General features: G+C 45.9%; 1 protein-coding gene across 1 annotated transcript in view; it reads left to right on the forward strand.

Moving 5' to 3' along the window:
• The first annotated feature begins 1,077 nt into the window (after positions 1-1,077).
• LOC122919770 (kelch-like protein 4) overlaps positions 1,078-16,046 on the forward strand; it is a 141,430-nt gene continuing 126,461 nt past the window's right edge. Inside the window, exon 1 of the mRNA XM_044268955.1 lies at positions 1,078-1,898. Within this exon, the coding sequence (XP_044124890.1) occupies positions 1,480-1,898 (419 nt within the window). The 5' untranslated portion in view covers positions 1,078-1,479. The remainder of the gene's footprint in view (positions 1,899-16,046) is intronic.

Genomic DNA, 16,046 nt, shown 5'->3' on the forward strand with positions numbered 1-16,046 from the left:
TACACGGTGACTGCACCAGCAGAATAGTGAGTGCAGCTCTGGAGTATAATACAGGATGTAACTCAGGATCAGTACAGGATAAGTAATGTATGTACACAGTGACTGCACCAGCAGAATAGTGAGTGCAGCTCTGGAGTATAATACAGGATGTAACTCAGGATCAGTACAGGATAAGTAATGTATGTACACAGTGACTGCACCAGCAGAATAGTGAGTGCAGCTCTGGAGTATAATACAGGATGTAACTCAGGATCAGTACAGGATAAGTAGTGTATGTACACAGTGACTGCACCAGCAGAATAGTGAGTGCAGCTCTGGAGTATAATACAGGATGTAACTCAGGATCAGTACAGGATAAGTAGTGTATGTACACAGTGACTGCACCAGCAGAATAGTGAGTGCAGCTCTGGAGTATAATACAGGATGTAACTCAGGATCAGTACAGGATAAGTAATGTATGTACACAGTGCCTGCACCAGCAGAATAGTGAGTGCAGCTCTGGAGTATAATACAGGATGAAACTCAGGATCAGTACAGCAGAATAGTGAGTGCAGCTCTGGAGTATAATGCAGGATGTAACTCAGGATCAGTACAGGATAAGTAATGTAGTAATCAGTTCTCATACATCAGATCACCTCTTTGTATTTGGTGCACTAAATAAAGTAATTAGTGCTAGGATTTACCTTTCAGACTTTTTACCCTACAATGATCTATAATTGCAGATTAGCTACTGCCAAATTCAATAAACTGTTATTAGTTCATCCAACCTATCTTAAGGGCAGGCAGATCAATGACTGTGGCCTCTAGTGTAACTTCTTTAACCCCCTTTATTTATCTTTTTACTAATATTGTATATTATCCTGGGAAATGTGCTTGCCTCCTATTAATACTCCAGCCCAGAAGCTCTGCACCCTGTATAGATCCTGCAGTGAATGCTCTACATTTAGGTACATTACTTTAGTGTAACCCTTCCCCCAATGTCTTGATTCATCTTGTGAGTAATAAATTCACTGGGTAATGATTTGGTGGAGGGAGTTGCATCTATAGCTGGCTCCTTGGCTGGGGAGAGCTGCAGCTTGTATGTAGGCAGGCTCGCCTCCTCTGAATCCAGGCTTTGCCATCATCACTCTGTTCTCTTCTGCTTTGCCTCCTTGCATTTCCAATCTCAGCCTCTCTCTCTGGAGAGAATGTGAGCCTATGTGCCTGTAATGGAGCCAGCAGCTGACTGGTGTTGCTGCTACTTTCCTGTGCTAAGCTGATTTACTTGTTTAAGGTCTGACCTCATCATCCTGTCAGTATGGAATCCCACCTACACAGCAGCAGTAGCAGAGCATGGGCTGGAGGTGCTTGCAGCATGCACCAGGCACAGGGACCAGTCTCCAGTCCTTGGCTCCTCATGCACTGAAGGACTAGCGGGATCCACTGATATCTGCACCTTTCCAGGTTCCACTGGCTTTATTCACTGCAAAAAAGAAGAAAATGTCAGTATCTGGGAAGAAAGAGTTTGATGTGAAGCAGATCCTCAGGCTGCGCTGGAGGTGGTTCAGCCACCCCTCACAAGGTTCTCCAGGATCTGGGGGGTGCCTGCAGCAGGAAGGATATGAGCACAGGGGGACTCCGGTTCACAATAGGCTCAAAAACCACTCACGGGACAGGAATGGACTAAAGAAGACCAGCAGCCCTGTCCACAACATCCTGGCACCGGTGCCAGGTCCAACCCCTGTCCACCATCGGTCCATCCAGTCCTGGCAACAGCAGAACCTGATAGAGCACTTGCAAGCCAGTGAGGAAATCCCCAAAGCCAACAGCACCGAGGAGAAACTGGGGAAAGAAGAGGACAACAGCGTCCAGGAGGTCGCCATCCCCTCCCAGGAGAGCAGGGAGGAAACCGCCGACAGGTAGGGTCTGGGCGCTGAGCTCTGTTCACACTGCGATACATTGTATCTACTACTCTACCCTGGGCAGGTTCACATTTGTATCCACTTTATTAATTGTAACAATCTCCCTTGCATTGCAACATTCGCTCAGATCCCAACATTCTATTTGTTGTCACAACAATTAGATCCCAGAATTCTGTGCTGCTACTTAGTATCCAGTTCCCTTTCTCTTCAGATTCTGGATATTATATCTAGTAATCCTCTGTCCTTGTGATAATAATCTCCCAAATCCTGTATTCCATCTGACCTAACCAGAAAAGCATACGATGTCGGGCAGATTGTTTGCAGGGATCTGATTGTTCTCCTGCTTCATCCAATTAACCTTCAGCCATGAGAAATGACACAACTTCTGTCCTGTCTGATGCTTCATATGCAGCTGTTCACATTCACAGTGCAGATGTTTATGCAGAGGTTCAGCCATGTGATTCCAGGAGAGCAATGTGTCCGGGCTGGACTCTGGCAGATGGATGGGGCTCAGGCCAGGGGACTGGACTGTACTGGTAGAAGCTCACGAGGTGTGAAGGCACCATATATACAATAAACATATATATATATATAGCTGCTAGGATACAGGATACAGGGTCAGACAGGAAGCAGCCGAGACAATGGCTGAAGTTCTCAAGTCTCATTTGCAGACAGGGGGGTTCTACTTGAAGTGATTCTGCTCTTGATGTTAAGGGTTAAACCAGTGATATCCCAGTCCTCCATGCTGCATGCAGTATGTATATAGGAATGCAATTATATGTACTGAGCAATATACAGCATGCATGGAGGTACCTACCTATCAGGGTAGCCTCTAATATGGGGCCTTGCAACCTTAGGGGCCATTTCCACTCAGAGATGAAGTGCAGTTAGTGATGATTATGGAGGATGAAATGGTGGGGGGGGGGGGGGATTAGAAGATTGAACTTAGCCAAATTCTAAGTTTTATTGCCCATTGGTTATCCCTGCATATTCCTTCGTTATAGCAATCCTTTGTGTATTATACCTGTGCTGTGACATGACTGTGTACATTATACTTGTTCTGTCACATCATTGTGTGCATTATACCTGTGCTGTGACACTACTGTGTGCATTATACCTGTGATATGATCACTATGTACATTATACCTGTTCTGTCACATCACTGTGTGCATTATACCTGTGCTGTGACATGACTTTGTGCATTATACCTGTGATGTGATCACTATGTGTATTATACCTATGCTGTGACATCACTGTGTACATTATACCTGTGCTGTGACATCACTGTGTGCATTATACCTGTGCTGTGACATCACTATGTGCATTATATCTGTGATGTAATCACTGAGAGCATTATAGCTGAGTCATCACTATGTGCATTATACCTGTGCTGTGACAACACTATGTGCATTATACCTGTACTGTGACATCACGGTGTGAATTATTCCTGTACTGTGACATCACTGTGTACATTATACCTGTGCTGTGACATCACTGAGTGCATTATTCCTGTACTGTGACATCACTGTGTACATTATACCTGTGCTGTGACATCACTGTGTACATTATACCTGTACTGTGACATCACTGAGTGCATTATTCCTGTACTGTGACATCACTGAGTGCATTATTCCTGTACTGTGACATCACTGAGTGCATTATTCCTGTACTGTGACATCACTGTGTACATTATACCTGCACTGTGACATCACTGTGTGCATTATACCTGTGACATGTGACAGCTTTTCTTGCTACACCCCTGACATCATGTACAGTATTATAATACTCTGAGAATGCTCGATCCCATTATAAGGTCTGGTAAAGTTTCTGCTGATCCGTGTGTCGTTCTTTGTGCTCTCAGAACATTGCAGATAAAGGTTCTGTTCTCCGGTTTCTGGAGGCTTGATGGTCCGTATATCGGTGCTGCCGCCGGCACTAATCTCAGGAGACCCCTGTTCTATTAGACTATGGAGGAACCCGCGGACTGAAGCCTGTGGGGCACATTTCCGCTCTGCACATCTGGCTTCCTGTATCTAAGTTCTTATTACAGAGGATAAGAGATCAGAACATTCAGCATTGGCCTGTAATAGACGGCAAAGTGCAGCAAAGATGGCGGCGTCTCCTAATGCTTCTTACACATGGAGGGTAGAAGCCAATACCCAAGGGGCCTCCAGCAGCTCGACTCCCCATCTTACTATAATGACACATGGCGGGAAGAAGCCAATACCCAAGGGGCCTCCAGCAACTCGACTCCCCATCTTACTATAGTGACACATGGAGGGTAGAAGCCAATACCCAAGGGGCCTCCAGCAACTCGACTCCCCATCTTACTATAGTGACACATGGAGGGTAGAAGCCAATACCCAAGGGGCCTCCAGCAGCTCAACTCCCCATCTTACTATAATGACACATGGAGGGTAGAAGCCAATACCCAAGGGGCCTCCAGCAGCTCGACTACCCATCTTACTATAGAGACACATGGAGAGTAGAAGCCAATACTCAAGGGGCCTCCAACAGCTCGACTCCCCATCTTACTATAGTGACACATGGAGAGTAGAAGCCAATACTCAAGGGGCCTCCAGCAGCTCGACTCCCCATCTTACTATAGTGACACATGGAGGGTAGAAGCCAATACCCAAGGGGCCTCCAGCAGCTCGACTCCCCATCTTACTATAGTGACACATGGAGGGTAGAAGCCAATACTCAAGGGGCCTCCAGCAACTCGACTCCCCATCTTACTATAGTGACACATGGAGGGTAGAAGCCAATACCCAAGGGGCCTCCAGCAGCTCGACTCCCCATCTTACTATAGTGACACATGGAGGGTAGAAGCCAATACCCAAGGGGCCTCCAGCAGCTCGGCTCCCCATCTTACTATAGTGACACATGGAGGGTAGAAGCCAATACTCAAGGGGCCTCCAGCAACTCGACTCCCCATCTTACTATAGTGACACATGGAGGGTAGAAGCCAATACCCAAGGGGCCTCCAACAGCTCGACTCACCATCTTACTATAGTAACACATGGAGGGTAGAAGCCAATACCCAAGGGGCCTCCAACAACTCGACTCCCCATCTTACTATAGTGACACATGGAGGGTAGAAGCCAATACCCAAGGGGCCTCCAGCAGCTCGACTCCCCATCTTACTATAGTGACACATGGAGGGTAGAAGCCAATACCCAAGGGGCCTCCAGCAGCTCGGCTCCCCATCTTACTATAGTGACTAGTCGCAGACTCTGGGGTTGGTTATTGGGCACTGGAAGTAATATCTTTTGGGGCACTATATGCTGGTATTATTTGGACTTTCTGGCAGTCTTTATTATATGGCACTGTTATTTGAGGACTGTATGGCAGTACTATTTCAGCAGTGTGCGGCATGGTCATTTAAATCCTGTAAGACAGTTTTACTGGGAACCTTTATTTGAACAGCTGATGAAACTGTTATGTAAGTGCTATATGGCCGTATTATTTAAGAACGATATGGCGGTGTTTTCCTAGTCTGTGCATTGATATTGATTGGGCACTGTATGCCACTTATGTGGGCATTGTCCTTGCACTCCATGGTGGTGATGTAACATATGGCGGTATTATATGGTATATTGAGTTCTGTGTGGGCTCTGGAATAGGTTTTGAAGGGCTGCTGTTGTGGTTCTATAATTATTCATAATACTTTATTGTATTATTGCAGTACATAACAGCGGTGTATCGCCATATAGTGTAACTAGGATAATTCATACAAAGAATGGATGTAATAAAAGTTCCCGCAACCACAACCTTTTTTTATTTTCAAATTGGCTCCAGTAAACTCTTTACAAAATCTGCCCCCCCCCTCCCCCTCAATTGTGGCTCATCCAGAGAGGTTGATAAATAGCCTGGTACCAAATCGAAAATAAGTGTCACCGAAACCGCGCCATTTAGTGCAAATATATGTGCGGTTCTATATTTGCCCACTTTTTTGCCAGCCTCATGCAAAGTTTAACCATTGTGACCCAGTTCGGTACTTAGCGGCGTATTTCATCAATATTTCATCTCCACGTCTCAAAATCCACAACTTTTAATGTTTCCGATGTCTTATAGTTTTCTTTGGCACGATTCGGGGTCACACGCAGCTTTTGATCGCTTTTTATTCCATTTTGTGCAGGGGGAGGCGGGATGAAAAAAACAACAATTTTGACTTTTTTCCACCTTGCAGGATAAAATGTGTTCATTTAATTGTATGGGTCAAATGTGATGATACAAATTAGGCCTCTTTCACATGACCGTTTTTTGTTTTGCGTTTACGGGCCGTTTTTTGCGTTCCGTATACGGAACCATTCATTTCAATGGTTCCGCAAAAAAAGCGGAATGTACTCTGTATGCATTCCGTTTCCGTATTTCCGTTGAAAGATAGAACATGTCCTATTATTGCCCGCAAATCACGTTCCGTGGCTCCATTCAAGTCAATAGGTCCGCAAAAAAACGGAACATATACGGAAATGCATCCGTATGTCTTCCGTATCCATTCCGTTTTTGCGGAACCATCTATTAAAAATGTTATGCCAAGACCAATTTTTTCTATGTAATTACTGTATATGCCATACGGAAAAACAGAACATAAACGAAAACACAATGGAAACAAAAAACGGAACAGCGGATTCGTGAAAAACAGACCGCAAAACACTGAAAAAGCCATGCGGTCGTGTGAAACATTTTTTTCGTTTACGTTCCATTTTTTTTGCGTTCTGTATGCGTTCCGTATACAGAACCGTTCATTTCAATGGGTCTGCAAAAAAAAGTGAATGTTATCCGTATGCATTCCGTTTCCGTATTTCCGTTCAAAGATATAACATGTCCTATTATTTCCGCATCACGGACAAGAATAGTTCTGTTCTATCAGGGGCCAGATGTTCCGTTCCGCAAAAAAGTGCACACGGATGTCCTTCGTATTTTTTGCAGATCCGTTTTTTGCAGACCATGTGCAAGAGGCCTTACATGTAGTTTTTTTTAATGTTTTATCTCTCTTCCCTCCCCCCAAAAAAGTATTTAGTGGAGAAAAAGGGTGATTTTTAAACTTTTTTTTTTCTATAACATTTTTCAAACTTTCTTGACTTCTTCCTTTTTTTTAAGTCCCAGTAGGGGACTGATCTGATGGCTTCGATAATTTGCTGCAGTTCTTGAATTTAGTGCATTTTGACCACCGGGTGTTAAAAATAAATAAAAAAAAAGAATTAGGGCTCATTCACACGACCATATGAGTCCGCATCCGCTCCGTTATTTTACGGAACGTGTGAAGACCCATGTATCTCAATGCAGCCCCGCAAAAAACATAGAGCATGTCCTATTCTTGTCCGCAATTGAGGACAAGAATAGGCTTTTTTATGACAGTGGCGGCCATGTGCTGTCCGAGAAACTGCAGAAAGCACACAGGCTGGTATCCGTGTTTTGTGCACGGTCGTGTGAATGTAGCCTTACAAGTAGCATCTTCAAGAAACCATCAGCTTCCGGACGCAATGCGTTTTTCATTGAAGCCCCATTCACTTCTATGGGGCCAGGGCTGCGTGACAAACACAGATGATAGAACAGGCTGCGATTCTCACGTAACGCAGAGATGATGCGTGAAAAACAACGCTCATGTGCACAGACCCATAGAGATGAGTAGTTCAGGATTCAGTGCGGGTGCAGTGCCTGAACTGACTGCGTTGCGCCCGATCGTGTGCGAGGGTCAGAGAGGGAAATGCTTCAGTGGTTACAATCGTGTCCACTGAGTTTCGCGGATTGACATTTCATCTGCACTGAAACATTGTAACTGATGATCAGCACAGGGGAGAGATTTGTGCATAGCGCACAGTGGATTGTGTCCTAAGGATATCATTGTAGCAAACCCTCAGCCGTGAGCAGGACCAGGTCAATATGGGTCTTCAGCCTAAAGCGTTATAGAAAAACGTTCCCATTCACTGACAGAAAGCAGACATTTTTAAAAGAGTAAAAACAGCAACTAAATTCACAGTAAAGTTGCAGAACTTTTATTATAAAATTATTGTGATTTTTTTACATAAAAGCAGAGCGCCCCTTTAATGGTTCTTGGAAATCGGAAGCAGGAAGCTTGGATCCGGCATCTGGGTCGCAGGAATACGGGTGCGGGGTCCGACGATCTTGTCAGATCTTGTATGGCTGCTGCGAGGCTTCGTCCTGATAGAAATGTCTGCCTCACGTAGATAAGGAACCTTACAAAGCGGTAGGATATTTACTGTTAGCAGGCGGTAAATGGAGCCGCCACCAACCAGACGGCACTGATTCTGGCACGCTGAACCGTAATCCAAACAGCGCACACGTCAAGCGCCTCTTATAATGGGATCCCGGCTGAGATGCTGGAAATTTCCATATAAAATATTGTGAATAAGACAAGGAAGCGAACAAGTTGCTTCATCTGTCAATGAGGATCAGGCGACGCATTTGCTGAGATCTCAGATCGGAAGGAACGTGCAAAACCGCGACCGATTTTCTCTATGAAGGTTCCCGCTCATCCCGGTCCTGGTGTATCAGTAGTAATAAGCTGTAATAAGTAAGTCAGCGGCTGTGACTTATCGCTGCTGAGGCGTGCCGCCATTTTCATTGCCGCAGTGTTAAAAATGAAGCAAGATTACAAGCAAAAACCTGCTTCCGTTTTGTGTTTACAGCTCCTGTGCCGACCAATGTGTCTCCACGTTGGCAAATTATAAGCTTCCTGCAGAAACCTGGAAAAGTTTTCCTGCTTCGTTAGATTTTTTTTGCCGTTATCGGGTGTAGTTGCTAGAAAGTCATTTGTGCCAAATGGCGACAGAATGCGGCGACGCGGCGCTATCCGAAATGTCAACCTTCACAGACCAGCGGGATGCATTTCTGGTCAGCTTCAGCCATAACGGCAGGGTCAGACTACGCAGGGCTTGTTTGTAGTCTGTAACCATGGAAACGCACAGGTTTGCACAGGAGCTGAAGAAACAAAATGGTGATTTCGTAAATTCGGACTTTTTGCTTATTTGCTTCGTATTTTAACTCTGAACGACGCAGCAGCCGGTCTTATGTAACGTTTTTGCATGACCCTTAAAATAGGATTTCCAGGCGCTTAGTGAATTCCTAAAACAAAAAAATAGTTTGCTGTTGTTACTACTACTACTCCCATGGGGTCACATTGTGGGAAGAGAGGCCACACCAAGCATTACTACTACTACTCCCATGGGGTCACATTGTGGGAAGAGAGGCCACACCAAGCATTGTCTGCGCTAAGGACTTTCCACGCAGTTTCCTTCATGGCTGAGAACTCAGCAAAGACGCCTCCCTGTGGTCACCCAACAGATCCGACGGACCCCTGGCAGATTACAAGCAGACGCTCCTGATAGTCGCCTGATCATCCGCACTTACACGCCGCAGTCACCTCCATTGTATTCATACAGTGATTGCTTGTCCCCAAATTCTTAGGGGGTCATTTACAAAGACCCGCTTTCTACGCCGCTGTTTGTCTCCCCGCTATAACGTATGCGGAACCAATCATTTCAGTGGGTCCGCCAAAAAAACAACTAAAGTTACTCTGCGTGCATTCCGTTTCCGTATGTCTGTTATGCAAAAAAAAAAAAAGGACACGTCCTATGATTGTCCTCATTACGGACAAGGATACGACTGTTCTATTAGGGTCCAGCTGTTCCGTTCCGCCAAACACGGACGTCATCTGTATTTTTTGTGGATCCGTGTTTTGCGTACTGCAAAATACATACGGTCGTGTGCATGAAGCCTACTAGCAATATCAGTCACTGCACGCGGCACCAGTACAACCAGCTGCAGGGGATTCTGTAAATGCTGGGATTCTTCCATCAGCGGCTGTGGCCGGACAGGCGGCGGGCCGGGTCACACAATGAAGTGGCGCTCTGCTTTGTGCTGACCGCGCTAGAGGTCGGTTGGTGGAGTTGGTGATGGAGTCAGGACTATTAACTGGGGAGGGCGGCTGGTTCATCTCATTACCCACGGTTTCAGCTGGTAATCAACAGTCAAGGCACCCGCCGCCGACGCGGTGTCAATGTCAATGCGCTGGAGTGCCAAGGCCGTACTTCTCTGTAATTGCTTTGGCAGAGAGAAGCACGGAAAACGCAGTCACAATGTATAGCCGGGCGCCTGCACTCTCCCTCATTCCCTGCCCTCTTCTCCGCTCTCGCTGCGCGTTTACTCTCAGCAGAATCCTTCAGTACGGCGAGGACGGAGCTTGTAATCCAAAGGAATTGTCCAGTCTGATGTGAACGACGAAGTCCTGCAACTTTCTAATATACTTTATGCATCAATTCCTCACCATATTCAAGACCCCTGCTTGCTGCCAGAGAATAGAAACACTCTTGTTTACATTGAGAAGCTAATAAAACCTCAAAAACATCCTGACAGGTGAAGAAGCTTTGCAGTTTTATTGATATGGTGCGTCCATATTTTTAACGGGCTGCAGGAATCTGAGTCTGCCCCGGGGGTCCGTGGCCCACATCTTCCTGCAGAAACAGGGCAAGACTTGACATACAGTATTCACTTTCATGTAATTTGGACATGAACAAAATCTATTTCCTTTAAGAAGTAACGGCGGGCAGAACAATTTTGCAGCATATTTTGGCGTGGAAAGCCTGCCGTGTGAACATCCCCCTAACAATCCCTCTTTTGCTCTTGTAATTGGCTACAATGTATCAGTGCAATGTATCAATCTAAAGTCCAGGCTGTTCCTGGAGAGCATTGTCTAGTTGGGATACAATTGTAACGACCATTCAGCTGTGAAAAGTGTTTGGTCCATGTGGATTTTCAGCTTCTGGATGTAAAAAAAAGGAGTGTTCGTTGTTTGTCAGCAAGCAGAGATCTTGAAAACAGTGATAGAATAAAATAAAGTCTATTACAAATGTGCAGCGATGACCATGGGTAAGAGCCAGAGGTGCGCTTCTCCGAATATAGAAGAGATAAAATAAGCAGCAGAAGTGTAAAAATCGCTCAAGGGATGGAGTTTTTCGGCCCCACTCACTGACACGCAGCAGATGCCGCAGATCTGGAATAGCTGGAGGTTCTCTGCATCTCACGAGATTTCTTTACCGTATAAATGAAAAAAATAAAATAAAGAATCAACATTTTTCAAGCAGCACATTTCACCTGGAGCATCAGTCAGACGGGGAGTGGAGCCAGGTCCATGGGGATCGCAGGCATGGAAGCCCAGAGAAAGGGAATATATTGTATATACTGTATGTGATAGAGCTGATACTGCCATATGTTATCAGGGGTCTTACATGGGACTGCAGCTTAAGGCCTCATGCACACGACCGTTGTGTGCATCCGTGGCCGTTGTGCCGTTTTCCGTTTTTTTTCGCGGACCCATTGACTTTCAATGGGTCCGTGGAAAAATCGGAAAATGCACCGTTTGGCAGCCGCATCCGTGATCCGTTTTTCCTGGCCGTGAAAAAAATATGACCTGTCCTATTTTTTCACGACCAACGGTTCATGGACCCATTCAAGTCAATGGGTCCGTGAAAAAACACGGATGCACACAAGATTGTCATCCGCGTCCGTGATCCCTGTCCGTGATCCGTGTCCGTTTTTTCCTATCATTTCAATGGCAAACTTGACTTTGATTTTTTTTTCATTTTTCATGTCCGTGGATCCTCCAAAAATCAAGGAAGACCCACGGACGAAAAAACGGTCACGGATCACGGACCTACGGATCACGTTTTTGCGGACCTTAAAAAAAAACGGTTGTGTGCATGAGGCCTAAGTAGTCTAGAAATAACTTTGTTGTTACCTCTCCCTCAATCTTCTCTTAAGTTACTTTTGTCTGTGATCTTTCTGTTCTTGGTGTAATGAAAATCATCTCTCAATGTACTGACTGCTGATATTCTGCTTATAAAAGCAAGAAGAGCGAGTATGTAAAGCATGGAGGAGGGACAGAGTGTGAATAATAGTCATGAGACATGTATGTAGAATGCTTAAATCTATGTTCTCCTCTGCAACAATAATTGGCTCCATTTGCAGCTCCACAAGTGTGTGCGAGAGAAAGCAGAGCTACAGACAAAAAGAAGAAAAATAGGTTTTCCATAACAGAAGTTCCCATCTGCTTAAGGCCTCATGCACACAACTGTATTTTTCATCCATGTGCTATTTGCCTTTTTGTGGCAAGCACACTGACCCATTCATTCATTTCACCAAATATGGAACGTGTCCTATTCTGGTCCACACTGCGGGTGAGAATACTCACTTCTAGTGATGGGGCGGTGGAATGTACACAGAAGGCAGCTTTATTTTATAGATCTGTTCTTTACAGACCTAAATATGGATGCACATGTAGCCTAAAGGGGTTTCCCAGGTTTACTAGAGTTTTTAACAGATATGCTCATGAAGTTGCTTACCTCATGTACATCTTTCTATTTGTTTTTTATATGGACTCTTCTGATCTGTTTTTACCATGTAAACCACAAACTCGGTTTGCATTCTGTATATAGCACTTCCTGTTGCTGTATTCAACCAAACCCATGTTGCGCTTCTTCTTTCTCTGCCATAGCTCCAGCACCGACAGTAACAATGCCCGGCTAGTTTACAGTTTGTCCCACCAGCTAGTGACTCTCCTGTATCACTGCTCCTAAGAAACAAACTAGTTTATAGCTCCGCCCACCAGTTAGTGACGTAGACACTCCCCTAATCACTGTCCCTAAGCTAGTGACATAGATAATCCCCTATGACTGCCCCTAACAATGGCCGGCTAGTTTATAGCTCCGCCCACCAGTTAGTGACGTAGACACTCCCCTAATCACTGTCCCTAAGCTAGTGACATAGATAATCCCCTATGACTGCCCCTAACAATGGCCGGCTAGTTTATAGCTCCGCCCACCAGCTAGTGACGTAGACACTCCCCTAATCACTGTCCCTAAGCTAGTGACATAGATAATCCCCTATGACTGCCCCTAACAATGGCCGGCTAGTTTATAGCTCCGCCCACCAGCTAGTGACGTAGACACTCCCCTAATCACTGTCCCTAAGCTAGTGACATAGATAATCCCCTATGACTGCCCCTAACAATGGCCGGTTAGTTTATAGCTCCGCCCACCAGCTAGTGACATAGATAATCCCCTATCACTGCCCCATCCATGGACATAACATCACAGGAAATAAGAAAGAGCTGCATGGACATGGTCATGTGACCACAGCCCAAAATGGAAGACAGGGAGATAAAGGTCAAAGAAATCCATAGCAAAATCACTGTAACCTCCATAAATGATTATTGTAAGGGATGTTGATTCAAACTGGACACCCCCTTCAGCTCTGTAACATGACATGTGCAGTGTATGTTCAATTCTTCTCGCTGTCGGCCCACACCTCATACAGATCTGCTTTGCAATATCAACTTAGCAACATTATTACAAGAAATTAAGAATAAAAATGCTCAGAGGCAGATCATCTCTGGAGATGTCAACTTATACTTTACTGCTAAAAGTGGATTTTTGACTAAAACGTGAAATATTTTTATAGCTACATCTGAGATATGTCTCAGGGTCAATATCTTCCATTAACACCTCTGAACATTTTACTTTCATGCAGTCCTGGGGGGGGATTTCACATATGAAATAAATGCATGCAACATTTGTCTTGTATGATAATAAAAAAAAATCTTAGGTTTTTGGCTTGGGCTCTATGATGACACCTAGTTGCCAAGGCATTACCGTAAAACTGTGGCATTGCAAATCCTGTTTTACTGTGAATTCAAAGATTTGAGAATAAAATAGGCCTAACAAGGCTAAGTGAATAAACATATTTACTTAATGTGATACAAATCACATACAGACTAAAAGTAAATAACAATCAATCACCTGGCATGTCTGTTGCCACACTACCATCATGGTACATGGCCACAGCCTCATGGTAATACAGAGCGAGATAGTCAGACAACACCATCTTACCTGATTGATACCATCAGTGGAGCTGAAAGCTTTATTTCATGCATAGAGATTTCTAACTTAAAGACCCCTCCTACTGAGGATGTCCATTGTGGAACATGCATGGCCTAAGCTATCTTACCACTCGGGAACGCAGTCTTTTTGCATAACAATAGGGGTCTGTTTTTTTTTTTTGAATGGCCCTGTCTGAGCATAAGATGCAATATCTGAATACTGGCAAAACCTACATCAGTCACAGAATAATTGGCACAAAAACAATGAAATAACGACCCATCCACAAACAGCGCCTAATGGCAGCGAGTGCCGAAATGTCACAGGAGCCTGAGAGATTATGTAATTAGCTGAATCTACAAGGCACCAGCCAGACGTGTGCTGACTGCTGATGAAGCCCCGGGACGCGGCACAGAACGGGCGGGAGATGGATCTGCATGGTTAGGTAAATGCAAGTCACCAGTTCTATGGAAGATGAGAGACACCCAGTGGGGTTAGCATTGCAGCTCCGATAGGGGTTATTGTCCAGCTGGTTTTAGGAATGTCTCTGGAAACTGGGTGAAATCCACTGTGACAGCCATTACTACCCACATGGGGTTTCAACCCATAGTCCTGGAGGTGGGAGGGGTGGTCCATATAACAGGTTCAGCCACCTTGCATTTATTTTAGCTCCATCTTTAACCCTTTCATTTTTGTCTGGGAGATTGGCTCTTTCTTGTCAGAGTCAGGGTAATCCTGTGTGTCAGAGAGATTTATAAGAAGAAGATGCAATGACCTGCACGATGACCGCCACACATTACTGAAGAACATAGGAGAATGATGGCGCAGCATTATAGCGCGTTGGTCAGGGCTGAGTATCGACCCATCACCTGGGGTGGTGGTGGTGGTCATAAGCAAATCCACCCACTACATTGCCATTTGCGTAAAGGCGGACGATCATGCAACCTCATACAATCCAACACAAATGACTTGGTTTCTTTTTTAGTTAAAAGAACTGGTTGTCAGCTCCACCCAATCATTGACAACAACGACTCCTGATCTATAGCCCCTGAGTGCCCCCACACAGTAGGTATAGCCCCTGAGTGCCCCCACACAGTAGGTATAGCCCCTGAGTGCCCCCACACAGTAGGTATAGCCCCTGAGTGCCCCCACACAGTAGTTATAGGTCCTTGGTGCCCCCACACAGTAGGTATAGCCCCTGAGTGCCCCCACACAGTAGTTATAGGTCCTTGGTGCCCCCACACAGTAGGTATAGCCCCTGAGTGCCCCCACACAGTAGGTATAGCCCCTGAGTGCCCCCACACAGTAGGTATAGCCCCTGAGTGCCCCCACACAGTAGTTATAGCCCCTGAGTGCCCCCACACAGTAGGTATAGCCCCTGAGTGCCCCCACACAGTAGGTATAGCCCCTGAGTGCCCCCACACAGTAGGTATAGCCCCTGAGTGCCCCCACACAGTAGTTATAGGTCCTTGGTGCCCCCACACAGTAGGTATAGCCCCTGAGTGCCCCCACACAGTAGGTATAGCCCCTGAGTGCCCCCACACAGTAGGTATAGCCCCTGAGTGCCCCCACACAGTAGTTATAGCCCCTGAGTGCCCCCACACAGTAGGTATAGCCCCTGAGTGCTCCCACACAGTAGGTATAGCCCCTGAGTGCCCCCACACAGTAGTTATAGCCCCTGAGTGCCCCCACACAGTAGGTATAGCCCCTGAGTGCCCCCACACAGTAGGTATAGTCCCTGAGTGCTCCCACACAGTAGTTATAGCCCCTGAGTGCCCCCACACAGTAGTTATAGCCCCTTAGTGCCCCCACACAGTAGGTATAGCCCCTGAGTGCCCCCACACAGTAGGTATAGCCCCTGAGTGCCCCCACACAGTAGGTATAGCCCCTGAGTGCCCCCACACAGTAGGTATAGCCCCTGAGTGCCCCCACACAGTAGTTATAGCCCCTTAGTGCCCCCACACAGTAGGTATAGCCCCTGAGTGCCCCCACACAGTAGTTATAGCCCCTGAGTGCCCCCACACAGTAGTTATAGCCCCCTCAGTGCCCACACACAGTAGTTATAGCTCCCTGGTGCCCCCACACAGTAGTTATAGCTCCTTGGTGCCCCCACACAGTAGGTATAGCCCGTTAGTGCCCCCAAACATTAGTCATAGCCTACAGGGCCCTCATACAGTAGTTGTACCCCCCAGTGCCACCACACAGTAGTTAAAGCTCCTTGGTGCCCCCATACAGTACTTATTAG

The sequence above is a fragment of the Bufo gargarizans genome, chromosome 9, assembly GCF_014858855.1.
Source record: "Bufo gargarizans isolate SCDJY-AF-19 chromosome 9, ASM1485885v1, whole genome shotgun sequence".
Taxonomy (NCBI): domain Eukaryota; kingdom Metazoa; phylum Chordata; class Amphibia; order Anura; family Bufonidae; genus Bufo; species Bufo gargarizans.